The 18,662-nt window shown below is 32.8% G+C and overlaps 2 protein-coding genes across 6 annotated transcripts in view; both read right to left on the bottom strand.

The window, feature by feature from the left end:
- Positions 1–16,907, bottom strand: part of LOC114757160 (cysteine-rich receptor-like protein kinase 2) — a 49,858-nt gene extending 32,951 nt beyond the window's left edge. Inside the window, exons 1-8 of one of the 5 annotated variants that reach the window (XM_028946160.1) lie at positions 16,470–16,907; positions 15,142–15,539; positions 14,708–14,830; positions 14,367–14,494; positions 14,026–14,239; positions 13,535–13,766; positions 13,103–13,259; positions 12,030–12,462 (exon numbers count right to left, since the gene is read on the bottom strand). In XM_028946160.1, the coding sequence (XP_028801993.1) occupies positions 12,232–12,462; positions 13,103–13,259; positions 13,535–13,766; positions 14,026–14,239; positions 14,367–14,494; positions 14,708–14,830; positions 15,142–15,539; positions 16,470–16,861 (1,875 nt within the window). In that variant the 5' untranslated portion in view covers positions 16,862–16,907 and the 3' untranslated portion in view covers positions 12,030–12,231. Of the gene's footprint in view, positions 1–12,029; positions 12,463–13,070; positions 13,260–13,534; positions 13,767–14,025; positions 14,240–14,366; positions 14,495–14,707; positions 14,831–15,141; positions 15,540–16,469 lie in introns of those variants that run through there. The other 4 variants (XR_003741541.1, XM_028946161.1, XM_028946162.1 and 1 more) reach the window with 4 other exon arrangements.
- Positions 1–18,662, bottom strand: part of LOC114757165 (cysteine-rich receptor-like protein kinase 3) — a 90,558-nt gene that overhangs the window by 41,061 nt on the left and 30,835 nt on the right. The window lies entirely within an intron of this gene.

The following is an 18,662-nucleotide window of genomic DNA, read 5'->3' on the forward strand; positions in this document are numbered from 1 at the left end:
CTTACTACACCATCCCAAAAGTTGAATAAGATTCGGATGATGAGCATCACTGATAAGCATCACTTCACTCAAAAAATCTTCCTCTATCTTCTTGGAGCGTAGTAAATTTAACTTCTTGACTGCAACTACTTTCCCATCCCTTAGAGTGCCCTATTCATGATGATTTAAAATTTCAATCAGGAAATTGTTATATAAGTTTTTCCTCTGTCCCATTGGAAATCTAACTTTAATTTTTACATTACATGAATCTCACTTAAAAACGTCATTCCTTTGGAACATGATCTATAATTATTAAAATACATGAGATCAAAATAAAGTTACATACCTTATATACAGCACCGAATCCTCCTTCTCCTAGTTTAGTTTCTTCACTAAAATTCTGAGTTGCAAACTTCAAATCCTTATAATTGTAAGAAATCAGGCCTTTTAACATAGTTGCAATAGTAATGTCCCCTATTGACAAGAAGAACATTTGTCAAAGTATCTTCATGAGCTAAAAGAACCAATTGGGGATCCATCCCTTCATAGAGATGAAAGTATGTTTACCTCTGTGAATTCTCTTCGAGTATTTTGATCGTCTAATACATATAAATAATATCAGGAGGATCGTAACAAGGGTAAATCCTCCAACAACTCCCCCGATCACGGCCCTCTTTTTGCTTGAACCTACAAGACAAGACTAGATGACTTGTTTTTAAATAAGTCATAATTTTTGCATATTAAATGTTCCTCTAAAAAATGTACAAAGAAAGAACATATCTCAATAACGTTTTATCGGTAAAAAAAAGCAAAATGCATCATTATCAATATTGACACTAATATCGTTTTCTATGTAAAGCAGATAGTTTAAAAGGTAAATGTTCACAAGTAGATATCTTCACAGTGAGCATATTGGATAATAATTATAAAAAATTATCAAAGACTGTACTAATTCTTTTCAATATTGGATAAATGAAAAAAGTCAAATGGAACCTAATAAAATAGAGGGGAAAGATTGACAGAATAGAAAAATTGCATGAACCCTTAGAGAATTCTCAATGTTTACAACTGATGAACAATGCAATTCTGCGTAAGTTTTATTAACAATATAATCCCTTAATCGATGATGGGGTTTTAATACACAAGCAAATCAAATTGTCATGCTGCAATAATATTTATTATATATATATTAAAATCTTTGAAAGAGCCATACCTTGTTTGCCCAAGGAAGTAATATCAATGGGTTGGTAATAATGTGGAAAGAAGGAAGAGGGGGAGTATCTCATGAAACACCCATCAGCATAAGCCCTACCATCCGAATTGGTAAGACAGGTCGGCATAATATTGTTATATCCAGTGTTCAAGCAATTGAAGCAGCCATTCTGAGTGATAGTTTCAATACATTGAGCAAAGCCATAAATAGTTGTACCATTATTATCAGGCAATTCTATCTTCGTGGCTGCAAAAAACCCTTGTCTTTTGGGTGTTGTTGTTTGCAGATTCTTTAGCACTTGTTGCACAAGTGAGGTAAATAATGTAGTGGATTCTCCTACAGTTTGATTTCCACATGATACGGCATTGAAATCCTCCGTTGTCTTCCAAAAGAAAGCATTGGTCTCGTACCTCAATTCACAAAATGTATAACGTAACATATCAATTTTCCAGGATTAGTAAGGGTTTGTCTTGTTTACATACAAAACTTATAGGATGATATCTTGTAAATCGATTAGGGGTGTGTTTGAATAAACTTTTAGAGAACAAGTCATCATTTTAACCAAAAGAAAAAACTTTAGATCAAGTTTTTTATATTCACTATGTCACGGCTGTGTTTTATTTTTGAAATATTATCATTTAATTCAAAAACAGGGCGCATATTGTTATATATAATTGGAGACTTGACATAAAAAATATGAGAAACTTAATATAAATATTGTCTCTAACAAATGTTGCAGAAGAGACCTAAAATCACAAATCACATAAATTAAGCTGTTTATATACTAGGTAGGTTCAGGCCTGGTTAAGAGACCGACCATTAGTTCTATGAATGAGCACCAAGGGCTAGATAGGTGGCTACACTGATTGAAGACTGCATTATTTTTTCAGCTATTTATGTGGGCTGTGCATTTCAAAGAATGTAAGGAATTTCCTTAATCTTTTAATGGATCAGTTTAACTAGTGTCCCTTCTCATGGGTATCAGCCTTATGTAAATTTAGATATTATGGGAGTCTAGTCATTTCTAAATGACTAGGATCAAAGGTAGGGGTAGATTTATTACAATAAAGTTGTGAATTCTAATAAGATGGTTTATAATTGGGTTTTATCAATTGACGAGTATATATAAAAAAGTTTTGCTTGCTCAAAACAACTTTTAATTTCATTATTATTTTAATGCAATTAAAATTTTGCTAATTATAACAATTTTCCTGTATAAGAAAATTTTCATGTAAACAAAATTTGGAAATTTATTATCATCAACTATATTCATTTATCTTTGTATGCTGTCTGTATAAGTTATAATATAACATTTTGTTTCTAATTCAATTTCAACTACAAATTAAATTCTATACTAAGAACGGGAAGTAATAACTAAAATTTATTTTCTTTATTTTCTCTACTATTTAATCAGCATATATCAATGTAAACCGCACAAACCACTACCTCGGTTATCAAAATAAATAAATATCTTATCTATATGACTATAACCCCTCACCCCCCCCCAAAAAAATCGTCATCTCCGCATAGGAAGGTCAAACTGGAGCCTAATTTCTATTTAAAATAGAAAGGTCAAACTGGAGCTTAATTTCTATTTAAAATAGAAAGGTCAAACTGGAGTTTAATTTGCGGACGACTTGTACCCGAGGAAGCAGCCATCGAAGACAACGCCGGCACCTTGTGCCGCCGGAGGACACTTACGGACTTGCCGGACTGCGACGTCGAAGCAGGCAACACAGTCAGGAATGGAGATATAGTTTCTACACTGAAAAAGTGTGAAAACGGGGTTTTCTGGGTTGGCTATCCTCGCCGTCGCAAAATACTTGTTCTCAGAGACGATATTCTCTTTGATGTCTCGAAACGTTGCGTTTACGTTTTCATGGAAGATGGATAAGTTGGGCAAGACGACTTGGTTGGCAGATGGTGTGCAGCGGCCGTATATAAGATTGGTCTGTGGATCCGAAACGACGGCGTCAAGTGTCCACCATGACCAGAATATGAAGGAGATTACAGAAAGGAAAATAGGTTGAAGCATGTTTTATATATATATATATATATATATCTGCGTGTGTGTGTGTGACTGTGTATGCAGAGGTTGGCTGCAGGTGGAGAGAATAATGAAGATGAAGAAGGAAAGAGAGGTCAGGTTGGATCTAGCGATATATAAACTATATCAGAGATTAGAGATTGGTGTTTGAAGAGGAGAATTATATCAGAGAATTAATGAGGAAGAAGAAACTGATACATTTGAGGGAAATCGAAGACAGCCATATGGCTTAAGATCCGGGGCATCGGATCAGCTGTTTCAACACAATTCGTCATCTTCTTCAAATGATCGATTGAAAGGAAAATCGCAAAAAAAGACTAGAAATTGTAAAATTGTAAACAAGGTATTTTGTAAAAAATTTGTTATCATTTATCATTTGACTGTTATTAAAACCTATACAAATTTTATAGCGGATACTGATGCGATTTTGCAATTTTCACGGTCTTTTTCTTCTTTTTTTTTTGTGATTTTTAATTGATTGGAGGATGCAATAAAAAAAACTCTTTATTACATGGGATGTCAATGTTGCAATTTTTGAAAGTTTCTTTTTTTGACCCAAGGCTTTGTAAATTGCGTGGGGCAGTGCCCTCCCGTACCAAAAGGACAAAAAATTAAATGGGCTCCGAAGACTAACAATGACAGGGGGAAGTTGAAAAATTCCAACAAGGACACCCATATTGACCAGGTACCAACATTAAGGTTATATTATGATGTTTGTTTGTTTTTCTCTCACCTCTCCATTTGTTGACTATGTGATATTTTCCAATGAATTATGAAAATTTCGAGTAAATAATTTGGTGTGGGGAGCCATTTTGGAGTTTGGGCCCTAATAGGATAGTGGTTAGTGGTTTCTACTTCTTAATGAGCCATATCTTAATTCCTTAGTATTGTTCCTGAGTAGAGGTAGGAATCAAGGTCAGTCCTACAAAATCAAAATTTTAAAAATACCCCAATTTACTAGGCCCGACACTCAAACTAACGAACTCAAGGTTGGCCCACGGGCTTTCAGCCAGTTAAAAAAAAATACTATTTTTTATATTTCTCATACTTTTTGTCAAGAAAATAAAAATAAACTAATGAAATTGTTAATAAAAGACATAAATATGAATAAAATTAAGTCACAAATACAAAATATTATCATATATAAATATTTATCAATATCTAAGAACATATAAAGTATTCATTAATAAGATAACAACATCCAAAAGTTTCATCTGTAGTACAATTATGCAATAAATAAATACTATCATTAATCTTTTGAAACTTCATCATCATTATAATCAATTACTCTTCTTCATAAGTATACTTTTCTTTCGTAACGAAAATATCAAGATTTTCTTCTTTATAGGAATTTTATTTTCAAATTTTGCAATCTAGCTATTATTTTACTTTAGTGTGAGAAACATTATTTTTGAAACTCATGAATTTCTAATTCAAATTATAGAATCACAAGTTATATAAATATAAAAATACTCTATTATCAAATATATATAGTTTAAAAATATCAACGCATATAATATAAATCAAATCATTATTAATATCCAAATTAATCCATTTTTTAAAAATTTAATCAGACAAATTATTGTCTAAAACTAAATAAATCAATCCATTTTGTGAAATTTAATTTTAAAATGATAATATATAAAAAATTAATAATATTAGAAAAAATTTAAAAAAATTATAAAAAGCCTAAATGGGCCAGCTCTCAGCCCTACAGGGCCAATCCTTTTAAGCCCTTGGCCCTGCAGGGCCTATTTCCATTTGAGGGAAAAAATTTAAACCTGACCCTTGTAATTTTAGAGCCTCAACGGGCTCGGCCTGTTTTTCCTGTTCTATCCTGAGAATACTCCCACAATTTCATATATAAATACAACTAACTGAGTTGCATAAATTAAAAAGTTAGCTAAAAATAAAAGATACATAAAAAATATTTTTTTTTACTAAGCATGTCTTTATTTAGAGAGAGTGAGAGTGAATGAAAGAGAATAAGTGGGAAAAATGTAATGATAGCTAACATATAATCAAGAAGGGCAAAAATAAAAAATATTAAAATTTTAGGTCCCTTTTTTAAGTATATCATATGAATAATTCTAAGTCATTTCCCAAAAAAAAAAAAAAAGTAGGCCAAGGGAGGATTAAAAACAATGGAAAGAAGGACAACAAATGAATGAGGGAGAAGACCACGGTACTATCATTAGCCTCATCATATGCTAAAGCTATCCACCTTGAATGAAGAAGCCAAACTACGAACAATTTTGAGTTTCTACATCACACCGTGACTCCAGATCTTACCCTATATATTAACCAAGGTTAGAGATAAACTCGGATAATTATGATGACTTATAGTCACATAGCTTACTATGCCCTCATTTATTTATTATAAGCTTTAAATAACTAATTCACAGATAATAAATAATTAGTTAAAATTAATGAAAAACAATAATAAGTTAGAAATAAACTTTTGTTTTTAAATATGTTCTTATAATATATGAGAAAAAAGATAAAAGAAAACATGTGAAAAAATGTGATAAAAGAAAAATAATTAAGGACAATATTGAAAAACAATGTATTATATGCTAAGATAAACTCAAATTAAAACTTATAAAATGAATCATATTCTTCCTAAATTTGAAACTTATAAATAGAACCGGAAGGAATATATAGCACCCTGGTCTTTAATATAAGTCACTTATAAGTTCTAACTTACTTTTGCATACTAAGTAATGCATTAAATTGATAGAGTTTCCACTTTTACCATCATTTGAATTTTCTCTCTTTATGTTTACAAATCATTCTCATATTTGTCGTTTCTTTTTTTCTTTCCAATAAGAAGTAAATAAGGGTGAAATTAAAAATAGAAGCATTAAATTTACTATAAGTAACTTACTTCTAGGATCAAAACTTCCTATACAAGTGACTTATATTTAGGACTGTAATGATAGATCAAATTAATTTAATAACTGTTTGGAAAGAATTATTAATTAATTAGGCATAATTGTTATATCAGGAAATTAATGGTATATTAATAATGACCCCTATTATAATTGTAAGTAAACTAAACTCCTCAAAATAGATATACTTTAGACAGGACTAGTCTTAGGGTGTGTTTGGGATCACGTTGGTGACCCCAAAAGTAACTTATACACCGCAAAAAACAACTTCTGACTATTTCTCTTGTTTGGATCCACGATTATCTAAAAAGTCCTTTTCTCTTCTATCGCACGATGGAGTAGAAGCCACAAAAAGTAGCTTTTCTGGTGCATCACGGTGCGGCAACATCATGAGTCCCTTAAATTTGTTACCTACCCAAGGACAGGATGAAAATTAACAAACCTTTTTCTACGAATGATTATGAGATGCTCTGTTTTTCTTTGCTAGAGAAGAAGCAAAAGAATCTTAGAGATACAATGGTGGGTTTGTGAAACTATAAGACGCTGAGGTGGGGAGAAGGATTTTGAGACGCTGAGGTGGGGAGAGGCTGTGAATGATTATTGTTGCTGCCATCAAGGACGAATTGACGGAGGCAAGGTTGGGGAGGGGTGGAGAAGGCAGGTGGTGGAGTGAGGAGAATTGATTAGAGATTTTGGGGTTAAAAAAAAAGCCAGAACCTTCTTTATTTTTTGTTAAGGTGTCTTTTTGTTTGTTATTTCATTATCTAAAATCTTATATTCAAATAAGTTAGTCCAAATATCTCTAATCTCAAGGGATTATTCAAATATATCTGCATCATTGTATTTATTTTTATTATTTAAAATTTATATACATTTTTTATCCATTAAACATATCTAATTAAGTACTTTAGAGCTATTTTTGTTTTTATAATTTGTTAATTTTAATATTTCTCTTAAAATTTTCACATTATGTACATAATATATATATGTCATTTAATAAAATTTATGTCCTTTTCAGTCATTTTACATTCAAACTTACTTTTACATTTATCATCCAAACAAGTTTCAACTTCTCAAACTGGCTTTTTTCTAAAACCCAATCCAAACATAAATCACAGTACCCTATCTGACTTTTACTCAATTTGACTTCTGTAAAAGTCAAATTGAAAAAAAAAGTTACTTCTCCACCGGTAATCTAAACACACCTTTAGCTCGGCACTTTGGCTAAACCGAGCACTAAACCTGAACAGGCTTAGTCTAATATGCTGGTCGCCGGAGATGAGTCACCAGGCATTGGGCTTCAAATTCTATTCTAATATCTATGGTTGCCAAAAATCTAATTCTGTGTAGCAAAGAGGGAAGAATCCAGATTAGAAAAACAACAAGACTCAAGAATCAAATTTTGAACAAAGAACGCATCATCATCTCATGCCAAATCTGGGAAGAGGACATCAGAGAAAGGAGACCCAAACGGCCCGTGTTCTTAAACTCGGACCGGTTCGGACCCCGGCGACCCAAACAGCTTATGCCGGACTGGTTTTTTGTGTTGGACCCTTTCGCAAGAAGAGAAGAGGAAGAAGAAAGTAAGAAGGAAGAGGAGGTTTTACTAGGCCGAAAAAGGATAAAAAGAAGAAAGAGGAAAACTCTCACCGGCCAATAATCCAGAACTTTAACAGGAAATGAGGATTTTAACTTTTTAAATTTATTATTCCAAATAAGCCCTTAATGGTAAAAAGGGCCGTTAATGTGTGGACTGTGGACCGCACGTAGGAGGAGAGTGAAGGGCCCACAAGCAAGCCTGCTATGCTCATCATGAAATATCCATGGGCCAGATCTCATTTAAACTAAATAAATAAATAAAAAATTACAATCAGGTCCCACATAAGAGAATTAGATGTAAAAACATTCTTTAAAATTATCAAATTATTCTGAAATCCTAAGAGACCTCATTACAAGAGATTCTATTTGTTAATTATCAAATTGCCTTTATCTCTTTTTTTAAGTATGTATTGATAACTGAAAGTACAGTCGTTAACAATTTAAAGTCTAAAGATTAACACCTATTGTGATAGGTATTGACAACTCACGCATTAAATTTTTGTTAGATGTTGAGAAAATGTGTTGTCAATAATTGCCGTGATAGTTGTTAATTGTTTACACTTTAAATTATTAACGACTACTCTTTCAATTGTTAATGCAAATTTTTTCAAAAAAAAAACAAAGCAATTTGGTAATTAAACAAATCAAATATTTTGCAATGAGATCCCTTGGGACTTCAGTATAATTTGATCATTTTAAAGGACCTTTTTGTTTTTAATTCTCTTGGATGAGATTTTATCGCAATTTTTTCATAAATAAAGCCTATTCATTTTAAAAATAAATTTCAATTAGGTTTCAACAATCTAAAATCAGTATACACAATTGAAACTAATGATGACCTATCCACATCAAGATGACCATATGGAATGTGTTTCTGTCGCATGTAGGACACACACACACTATTCTTCCTATTCTAAATATGAAAGCTAGCTAACTAATTTGAGTAGATTAAGAAAATAAGTTAAATTGGTTATTTGTAATAAATAGTTATTGCTTTTCCTAAAATATCCTTGTTAATAAAATGTATTGGCTAAAACTATAATTATTAGAAGGACTACCTTAACAAAAAGAAATGCATAAATATAAAAAAAAAAGTGGATTGAGACTTTATATTTATGACTAAAATAAAAGTAAAACAAAATCTAATATCAAGGACATATGTACAAGAAAGAAAAGCGGTGGATGAAGTTGTACCTGAGAAAGCAGCCGTCGTAGACGACATAGCCACCGGCGGCAGGGCCGTTTTGGATTTGTACAGTGGCGACGTCGAAGCAGGCAACACAATCATGAACGGAGAGATATTTTCTGCACTGAAAAAGACTGCTAACGGAGCTTTCTGAGTTGCCTTGCTGCGCCGTGGCGAAGTACTTGTTTTGAGTGACGATCTGGTCTCTGATGTCTCGAAACGTTGCGTTTATGCCGTGATTGATGATGGAGAAGTTGGACAACACTAGTAACTTTGTTGGGGTGCACCCTTGAGCTACAAGATTGGTCTGTGGCTCCGAAACGACGCCGTTAAGTGTCCACCATGACCAGATCGTGAAGGTGATAATCAAAGAAAGGAGATTATCAGGTTGAAGCATCTTTTGGTAAATGCAATTAGAGAGCGAAGATGAAGAAGGAAGAATAATAAAGCAATGATGTACAGAAGGGAATCGAGCTGTTTCTTCTCGCGCGCGTGTCTGTGTGTGTGAGTCGCACGCATGGAGAGCCTGTTCGTAGCTTGCTTCCTTCCTGGGTCTTGCAGAAGAAGATGGACTGGTTAGTGGAAGACTTGGAAGACGAATTAGTGTAAGACTTGGTCAATTCAGCAGCCCCTAGTTAAACGCACGTCAAAGTGGTCACAAGGGCCAGCCTACAGCAACCAGGACAAAGAATAGTACCTACTATTAAAAGCATCATCTTATTTACATTTGGTTTAAAGTAAGCATTATCTGGAAAATTAATCTTTTTTGTCATTCAAATTTTAACTTCGTACAGTGACTCAGTCCTTGAACTCTTAGTTAAAACTCAATTTATATACATATACTACTTCCGCTCCTTAATATTAGAGTTTGTTAACTAATTTAAGTGGACTTAAAAAATTAGTTAAATTCATTCTTTATAATAAATAAGTGTTATGTTCTCTAAAATATTCTTGCTGATCATACTTATTAGCTAGGTCTATCATATGATGAAACATTTAATATTTGCAACTACTTCAAGGACTATCTTAAAAAAATATATAAATATGAGAGACAAAATAAATTCAGGTTTTATATTTAAAACTAAATTGAAAGTAAACTATTTTTTTATTAATGACCAAAAGTAGTGTGTATATATGAGTGTGTGTATAACTCACAGTCTCTTGCCCTCATTTTCCTCCTGTTTCTTAAAATCATCCGTAACGTGGGGTTATTATACACATTAAATTATACAGTTTCCCCCTCACTTTAATTTGATTTTGATGTGTGTGATCTTTTACCACACACACACATATAGTGATAAAGGATGGTGATTGATCAGTGGGCGTCGTCGCTGGTCCCAATGGGGCACATGGTGACCCTTTCACCAAAATGTGTCGACACTCTGTGTTCCAACGACTTGTGCACTTATGAACGAACTTTGGAGTTAACTGGAAAAAATGAAGTCGTCACGTGATACTAGGGTCAGTCGTGATAATGTGGGCCGGGGGTCGATCGACATCCGGCGGCTGAAAGGATACTGTATCTCTTTTTGTTTTTTTGAGCCAATGGGGATATTGGATTTTTCTTTTCAAAGCATAAATAATTCTGTTCGAAGTATTGTAAGGAATAAAATGTGGGGAAAATTTCACTGTAGGACCGCAGAAGATAATTAATTTCAAAGAGCCCCCAAAACTTTCTGAAACTTCACTGCAGGACTAAGGGGGCAAACTGATATTAATTCCACAAAGAAAATGACGCTATTGCCCCTCATAATACTTATTGCAGGGTGACATGTAAATGGACTAATTTCAGTTGTAAATAAAGGTATTTATGTTGCAAATTGACTAGTCTCATTTGCAAATGAGCTCTCTCACACTTATTCACTTACAGGCACCTTTTTCAGGTGAATGAGATGATATGTAAATGGACTAATTCTAATTGTAAATAAATGTATGTATGTTGCAAATTGACTAATTCCACTTGCAAATGGACGCTCCCACACTTGTTCACTCACGGAGACCTTTTTCAGGTGAAGGAAGTGACATGTAAATGGACTAATTCCAGTTGTAAATAAATATATGTATGTTGCAAATTGTCTAGTCCCACTTGCAAATGGGCTGTCCCACACTTGTTCATCCAGACACATTCTTCAGGTGAAGAAGGTAATATGTAAATGGACTAATTTTAATTGTAAATATATCTATGCATGTTGTAAATTATCTAACCTCACTTGCAAATGGGTTCTCCCATACTTGTTCACATGAGGGGCAATAGGGTCATTTTCTTTGTGGAATTAATATCAGTTTGCCCCCTTGGTCCTGCAGTGAAATTTCAGAAAGTTTTGGGGGTTTTTTGAAATTAATTATCTTCTGCGGTCCTACAGTGAAATTTCCCCTAAAATGTGGGTATCTTTTTTAGCGGAGATTTGAATATTAAAAATATTACTTCTTTTTTTTTTTTATCAATGAAGAGCGAAATATTAATATATAGCAAAAATATTTTACTTATCTATTTTATTAATTCAACTAAATAATTGTTTATCACTTTCTTAAAATGAGCTGATAAAAAGAATTTACGGTACTCAACCTCCTCCTCCTCTTAAGATAATTTTAATTGGTTGATTCTGCTAAACTCAATGTGATAATCTCTGTTCGCAATGCCTAATAATTTTAACTCTAATTTTTCTTCTAATGTCATTGCATAAATATGATAGAAAAAGCATCTCAGTTGATATTCTCTTACATCTATCAGATTTCTATTTCACTCTTAACGTGACCATCAAGACAAAAACATGCATGTAAATTCACTAAAATGGTCTTATCATGTAGAAAAATTTAAGGAAAAATTTTCAAAAAGTGATTGTTGAATTTCAAAATTTTAAATCATTGTTAGTTATTATACTTGTAAAAAAAAATTATTACATTCGAAAACTAAATGACAACATGTTTTTATAGTAATTATTGATTTGAAAACTTAAAATTCAACAGTCATTTTTTTAGAACTTTCTCAAACTTTAACTTGATTAATTAAAAATGAAATTAAATTGGAATTTTGGTATCACTTTTAAAATTTAACGAACAATATAATGAAAGATTAAAATATGATTCGCTAAAAATTGTACAATGTAATTGACGTTTGTTAGAAGAGGGAATGAAGGGCATTCATTTTCTATTTTCTCCTCTTTTCATGTTATTGTTTTTTCCACTTTTTGATTCAAAACTCGAAGTCACTCATAATTACACATTCCTGAAAAATACTGTTACTATGCTGACGGTATAGAACTCAAGGCGTTGGACGTAGAGGAAGAGAAAGTGGTAGGGGTTTTTCCATGCGCTTTTAGTTGGTTTCGATCAAGATAGGCATAGTTGGTCTTATGTTCTCTAATAAGCCCTTGTTTTGCAACAAAACAACAACTTCAGACATTGTTGGCCTTATTGCAGGAGACGCTTGAGTGCAAAGTAAACCAATTTCTATGATTTTCTTCACTTCTTCTGCATCATACTCATTAGAGTCTAAGGCACTATCCACCAACTCTAAGTGCATGCCTCTCTCATATAGTTTCCACGCCTAATAAGTGGGATTCAAATGAAATGCAAAGATATAGGGTTAGAAAAGGCAATGTGAAACTTATGTTACTTGTTGTAAGAAGGTAATGTAAAACCTAGGGCAATGGATGCATTAGAAGTTAAGGTGCTGAATGTAATTGTAAAAAAGATAAAATTAGGGTGTCAAATGAAACTTTAAAAAATAACATCAAGGTGTTGAATGTACTAAAAAAATAAAATTATGGGTAAAATTGCACCATTTAAAAGATCAGGGTATTGAGTATACCTAAGAAATGGTAAAATTGCACATTTACTCTTATTAAAATTGTGCTCCATCTAAATTTTTGTGTAAAAATATAGTTTAAAGGACATTTTGCCTCTTAAATTAATATGCAAAGGCATTGAATATTTTAACTTATCAAGTGCAATAATGTTTCCCCTCCATTAAAATTACAAATAGGTACTGCGTGAAAAAAATTACTACCAATGAATCAGGTCCCAAAAATTACAAATAAATCGAAATTTTTTTGGGACTTACTTGGTATTAATTTTTTGTAGGGTACGTATTTGTAATTTTACAAAAATTACAAGGAATAGTTTGAAAGTAAAAAACTAACTCTAAAAATAATTGCCTATATAAATTGATATACAAATTTTGTTACCTTCTTAAGGAGGAATTCGCCCTCTGCATCACCATCAACTCTTAATTCTTCACTTTTTCTACCACTTATAATTTCCAACACTACAACACCGTAGCTATATATATCAACTTTCTCTGATAATTGGCCATGTATTACATACTCAGGTGCTGTATAACCTCTGACAAATGCATAACATTTTTAAATTGATCAGAATAATGACTCAAACACAAACATGTTAGCAATATCTGAAATATATATATGCAACAGAAAGAATAGCAACAAATCTTCATGCTGTATACACGGAAGAAAAATAATCCATTAAACTATTCATAGGTGTTAGAGGAGTGTTCTATTGACTAATATTTATGTTGTTTCAATAATTCTTTCGGTGACCTCCAATTCTGATTCCTGTATATATAATACAAGGTATGAAATGCAAGCATTACAACTTACAATGTTCCTGCAAAATTTGTGCTGAGGTGAGATTTGTCCTCTGGTAAAAACCTTGCCAATCCAAAATCAGCAATTCTAGGTTGCATATCACCATCTAGGAGGATGTTGTTAGTCTTTACGTCTCTATGTATGATACAAATATGAAATTCCTCATGTAGATAAGTTAATCCCCTTGCTGTTCCTAAAATTATATCATATCGTTGTTTCCAGCTGAGAGAACCTTTCGTTTTAGCTGTTTTACAAGTTTTCATACTATGAATGGCAGAAAGCAATGAAGGGGAGAAAACATAGAAGTGATAATTAAAATGTTTCAATCACAATATGATAGATGTTTACTACTCCAACAAAATTTTGCCAAACATGAGTAATTTTTTGTAAGAATATTTTTATTAAGTTGAAAATATATGCACATTTCATTATGTTAGGAAGTATTATGGAAAATGAATATGAAAAGAAGCACATGAATTATTTATGGAATGAAAATGCATTACCAAATAAGAACTTGTCGAGACTATTGTTTTTCATGTATTCATAAACAAGGAATCTGTCTTGGCCTTTACTGCAACATCCCAAAAGACGAACAAGATTTCGATGATGAACATTATTTATAAGCTTCGCTTCACTTTCAAAATCTTCATCCATCCTACTCAAGTGTTGAGTGGTTAATTTCTTAACGGCAACTATTTTTCCATTCCTTAGAGTTCCCTGTTGATAATAATTAAGTTGAATCAAGAAAATATTGTTAGCCTTTTACAACATGTAAATCTCATAGGAGACATCCCATGCTTTAAAATATGGTGACTATTAAAATATTGACAAAATAAAAAGTTACCTTATATACTATACCAAATCCTCCTTCTCCTAGTTTATTTTCATCACTGAAATTTTTTGTTGCAGACCTCAAATCCTGATAACTATAAGTTATTGGGCCTTCCAACTTACTTGTTTCAGTTTTATCTCCTGTGAAGAAAACAATCACGTCAAAATCTCGTTTCTTAAATTTAGAAAAAAACCTGTTAAGGGTTCATCTTTCGCAGAGATGAATATCCATAACTATTTCTTTGAGGGAACGGGTGAAATTCAAAGTATCTGTATCATTATTAGTCATTGCAGACATGATATATATACACACACACACATATAGTGGATGAGCCCTTAACAAGTTGATTATACCTCTGGGAACTCTCCTGGGGCTTTGTGATCGCCTAGTCCAAGCAAATAATGCAAGAAGGACCAAAACAAGTGCTAGAACCCCAACAACTCCGCCAATAATTGTCGCCTTATTGCTTGATGAACCTGCGCGAATGTGAAATAGAGATCTCATTTTCAAATGAGCACTCGCTCTCTATGATTCACTGCCACATCTAAAAAGGAGTTATAACAATTTAGTGTATTAATTAAATGTTCTTATACATCCTTTCATATACATCATGAGCAAATCAAATTGTCATGGTTCTGATTAAGATATACATAAAATGAGAATTCAAATTACAACATGAAAATCAAATTCGCAGGTTGCAGTAGTTTTATATATACCACCGCCAAGTTACTTAATAAATCCTTGACATAGAGGAGCTATATAAAATTATATTTTGAATTAACTGTACCTGGTTTAACCAAGGGTGTGATATCAATAGTCTCATTATCAGCAAAGAAGGAAGTGGTGGAGTATCTGATGAAACACCCAGCATCAAAAGCCCTACCCTCTGAATTGGAAAGACAAATCTGCATATTGCTATACGCAGCCTTTAAGCAATCTAGACACCCACTTTGTGTCACAGTACCAACACATTGGGCAAAAGCATAAATAGTTTCACCATTAGTGGGCACTTGTATTTTTGTGGCTGCAGAGAAACCTGGAATTTTGGGTGTTGCTGTTTGGAGATTCATGAGCAAATTTTGAGCAGTTGCAGTGAAGGGAATGACTTCTCTGGCATTTTGATTGCCACACAATACTTTAGTCAAAGATCCTTTCGTCTCCCCGTAGAAATCACCAGCCTCGTACCTCAACACATGAACACCACAAAGTATCCCATATCATTTTCCCATGTTCAGTATGGAGACGTACTATATATCTACATGTCAGCCTTAATTATGAAAGAATCAATGTCAGCCTTAATTGATTAAATGTGATAATTAATACTCCTCCGATTCTGACCTGGTTAGAGAGTTAGTTTTGATCCTCAGTATAAGAGCTTAATTGGGGTTGATTCTAAATATAGAAGTTTAACTCATTTTATCTTGTATACTTATCATTTTTCTCAAACTAATGCAGTCAACTTATAAGCTAATATATAATCTCATATTTGTTATATAGGGATATAGAAGGGAGATCATATCGCATATGTTACAATTAAATAATGGGTTAGAGCTTAAAATTTGTCCCAAAAGTTTTTACACAGGAACTCTTGGTATGTGGAAGTTTTTTTGGGAGCAGATTTTCCTAAAGATTTAAAATCGTAACAATATTGCACCCTATCATTAAAAATATTAACGGCAAATATTACAATTTTAACGGTCAACATTAGACTTTTTGATGGTAGGGAACAATATTGCCATGATCCTAAATTTTCTGGGATAAATTTGCTCCTAAAATAGTTTTCAGATGCCCAATACTTTTAAGTGAAAACTTCTAGAATAAATTTGCATCTTTGCCATTAAATAATTTATTTACATTAAGGATCATTTGTGTATATCGGTTATCAGATTGGTTAGAAATGTAATTTTGGCAATAAACATTGTGTAAATAGACCAGATCTTGTATATGAATAGTTTGTAATGAGGAGATTATTATTCATAAATTCATTGAATAATACACACACACAACTTCTTACATCGCACACCACACAAACCAATCAATATAGCTACCATGAATATCTTATCTCTCCGATCCACTTTTCAAAAGGAAAAGTCAAACTTGGTGGATTAAATGTACCTGAGGAAGCAGCCATCGTAGACGACATGGCCACCGTAGGAACCGGTGGAGCAGCTGCGGATTTGTGCGGCGGCGACGTCTAAGCACCTGACACAGTCAGCAACGGAGAGATAGTTTCTGCATTGCAAAAGAGTGGAAACAGGGTTTCCTCCATTGCCTTCCCGTGCGGTGGCGAAGTGCTTGTTTGGGTCACTGATTTGCTCCCTGATTTCTTGCAGCGTTAAGTTCAGATTGTCATTGAAGATGGTGTAGTCCGACACGACGAACTGGTTGGGTGGGCTGCACCCTATCATCAGAAGATTGGTCTGCGGGTCCGAAACGACGCCGTAAAAAACCCAGCATGCCCAGAATATGGAGATAAATAAGTTAAGGAGATTAGGGCGCTGAAGCATCGTTTAGTGGAGCTTACTGGCTGGAAATATTGTAATGCTTGGGTTAGTTCTGTGGGGAGAGAGTGAAAATGAAGAAGGAAAGAGAGAGCATGTGGTGTCTGGCTATGCCAACGAACTACGAGGCGTATACTCAAAGGACCGAATTAATGTTGTTTGAAAAGACGAAGTCAAATTAAAGCCGCGTTCCCCAATGGTAAGTGTAGGGGTAGAAATTTGGGTCTTTAGTTTGAACTTTATGAGCTTTCCTTTGCTAGTTTGTGTCTGAACTCTGGAAATTCGTGTTTTCTAGGCAAAGGACGTAAGAGAGGAGTTTGTGCCTACTACTACCTCCTATCTCCGAGCTCGAGTTTGACCCTAAATATTCTCAATCCCTTTTATACCCCATAATTATACATATATTAGATTATTCCTATTAATTCTAGATATCAAGGGAGTTTGCAAGAATAAGTGGTTTCAATGAAAAATGATTTAAGAGGGTATTTTTAAAAATCAATATATATTTTTTATAAATAACTAATTTAACTAATTTTCTTGATTTACTTAAATTAATACTACCTCCAGTCTTTAATATAAGAGTTAGTTGACTAATTTAAATAGATTAAAAAAGTTAATTAGTTATTTATAATAAATAGGTGTTGTTTTTTCTAAAACACCCTTACTAATCAAGCATATTAGCTAAAACTACCATTACTACAAGGACCATTTTGAGAAATAATAGATAAATATAAAAAATAAAATGGATTCGAGTATATATTTAAGACCAAAATAAAATTTAAGCTAACTCTTATATTAAGGAGTAGACATAATAAATTTCATATTAATTAAGGACAGGAGACAGTACTTTATAAGATTATAACTTGTTTAGTCTCAGTATAATTTTGCTTTAAATTTGTTTCGGATGTTCTTTTGGGCTTTTAGAACAGCATGTTCTCTCTTTTGACAAGAATAAGATAGTAAAAATCAGGCTAGTCATTAAATTGATCAGGAGGATTAGTGGGTAAAATGGAAATAAATTTAATGTCAAACCAATCATTTAGAAGAATATAATTAACAAGAGAGTGTTTCATGTTTGAGCTCCACCAAACAAGTCTTTGGACATCTACTCGTATGGTCACTATTACAGGGAATTGGCCCTTGCAGTGCTGATGCATGCAGCGTGAAGATGAATTTTCCTCTCATTATACTCCTCCGATCCTTAATATAAGACCCATTTAACTAATTTGATTAAATTAAGGAAGTTAGGTAAGTTGGTTAATTATAAGAAAAGTGACACATTTTTCCTAAAACACCATAATCATCTTTCTTAATACCCCATCTCCCTCTTCTATTTGATTATGGTTGAGAGAATATCCATAGGGGTAATTTAGAGAAAATTGATAAATATGAGAAATAGATCTTATATTTAAGACCAAAACCAACTCAACAATTGGGTCCTATATTAAGGACCGGAGGAGTATGTTGTTATTTGGGTTCATACTGAGTGTTTATACTTTACAGCTTTGACAAAAAAAACTGAACCATTCAAAATTCATTATGATGATATTGAAAGCTTTCAATGTGATATTTTTAAATAATAAATTTTTTCCCCCTAAACTGTACACTTTTTTTGCCAACTGAATTGTACACTATCAAAATAATAAAACATTAAAATCAAAATAATAAAATAAAATAAAATATGAATCAAACAAATTTAATGTCAGGGGGGGATTTGAGATGAGCACCAGCCGTTGATGAGCAGAGGATGCAGATTTCTGTTTTGCGGTTGTTTGGTGTTTTATGCTTGGACTGTGAAAACGTTGTC

The sequence above is a fragment of the Neltuma alba genome, unplaced genomic scaffold, assembly GCF_004799145.2.
Source record: "Neltuma alba isolate B1F8T4 unplaced genomic scaffold, ASM479914v2 tig00010572_pilon, whole genome shotgun sequence".
NCBI classification, from domain to species: Eukaryota; Viridiplantae; Streptophyta; class Magnoliopsida; order Fabales; family Fabaceae; genus Neltuma; species Neltuma alba.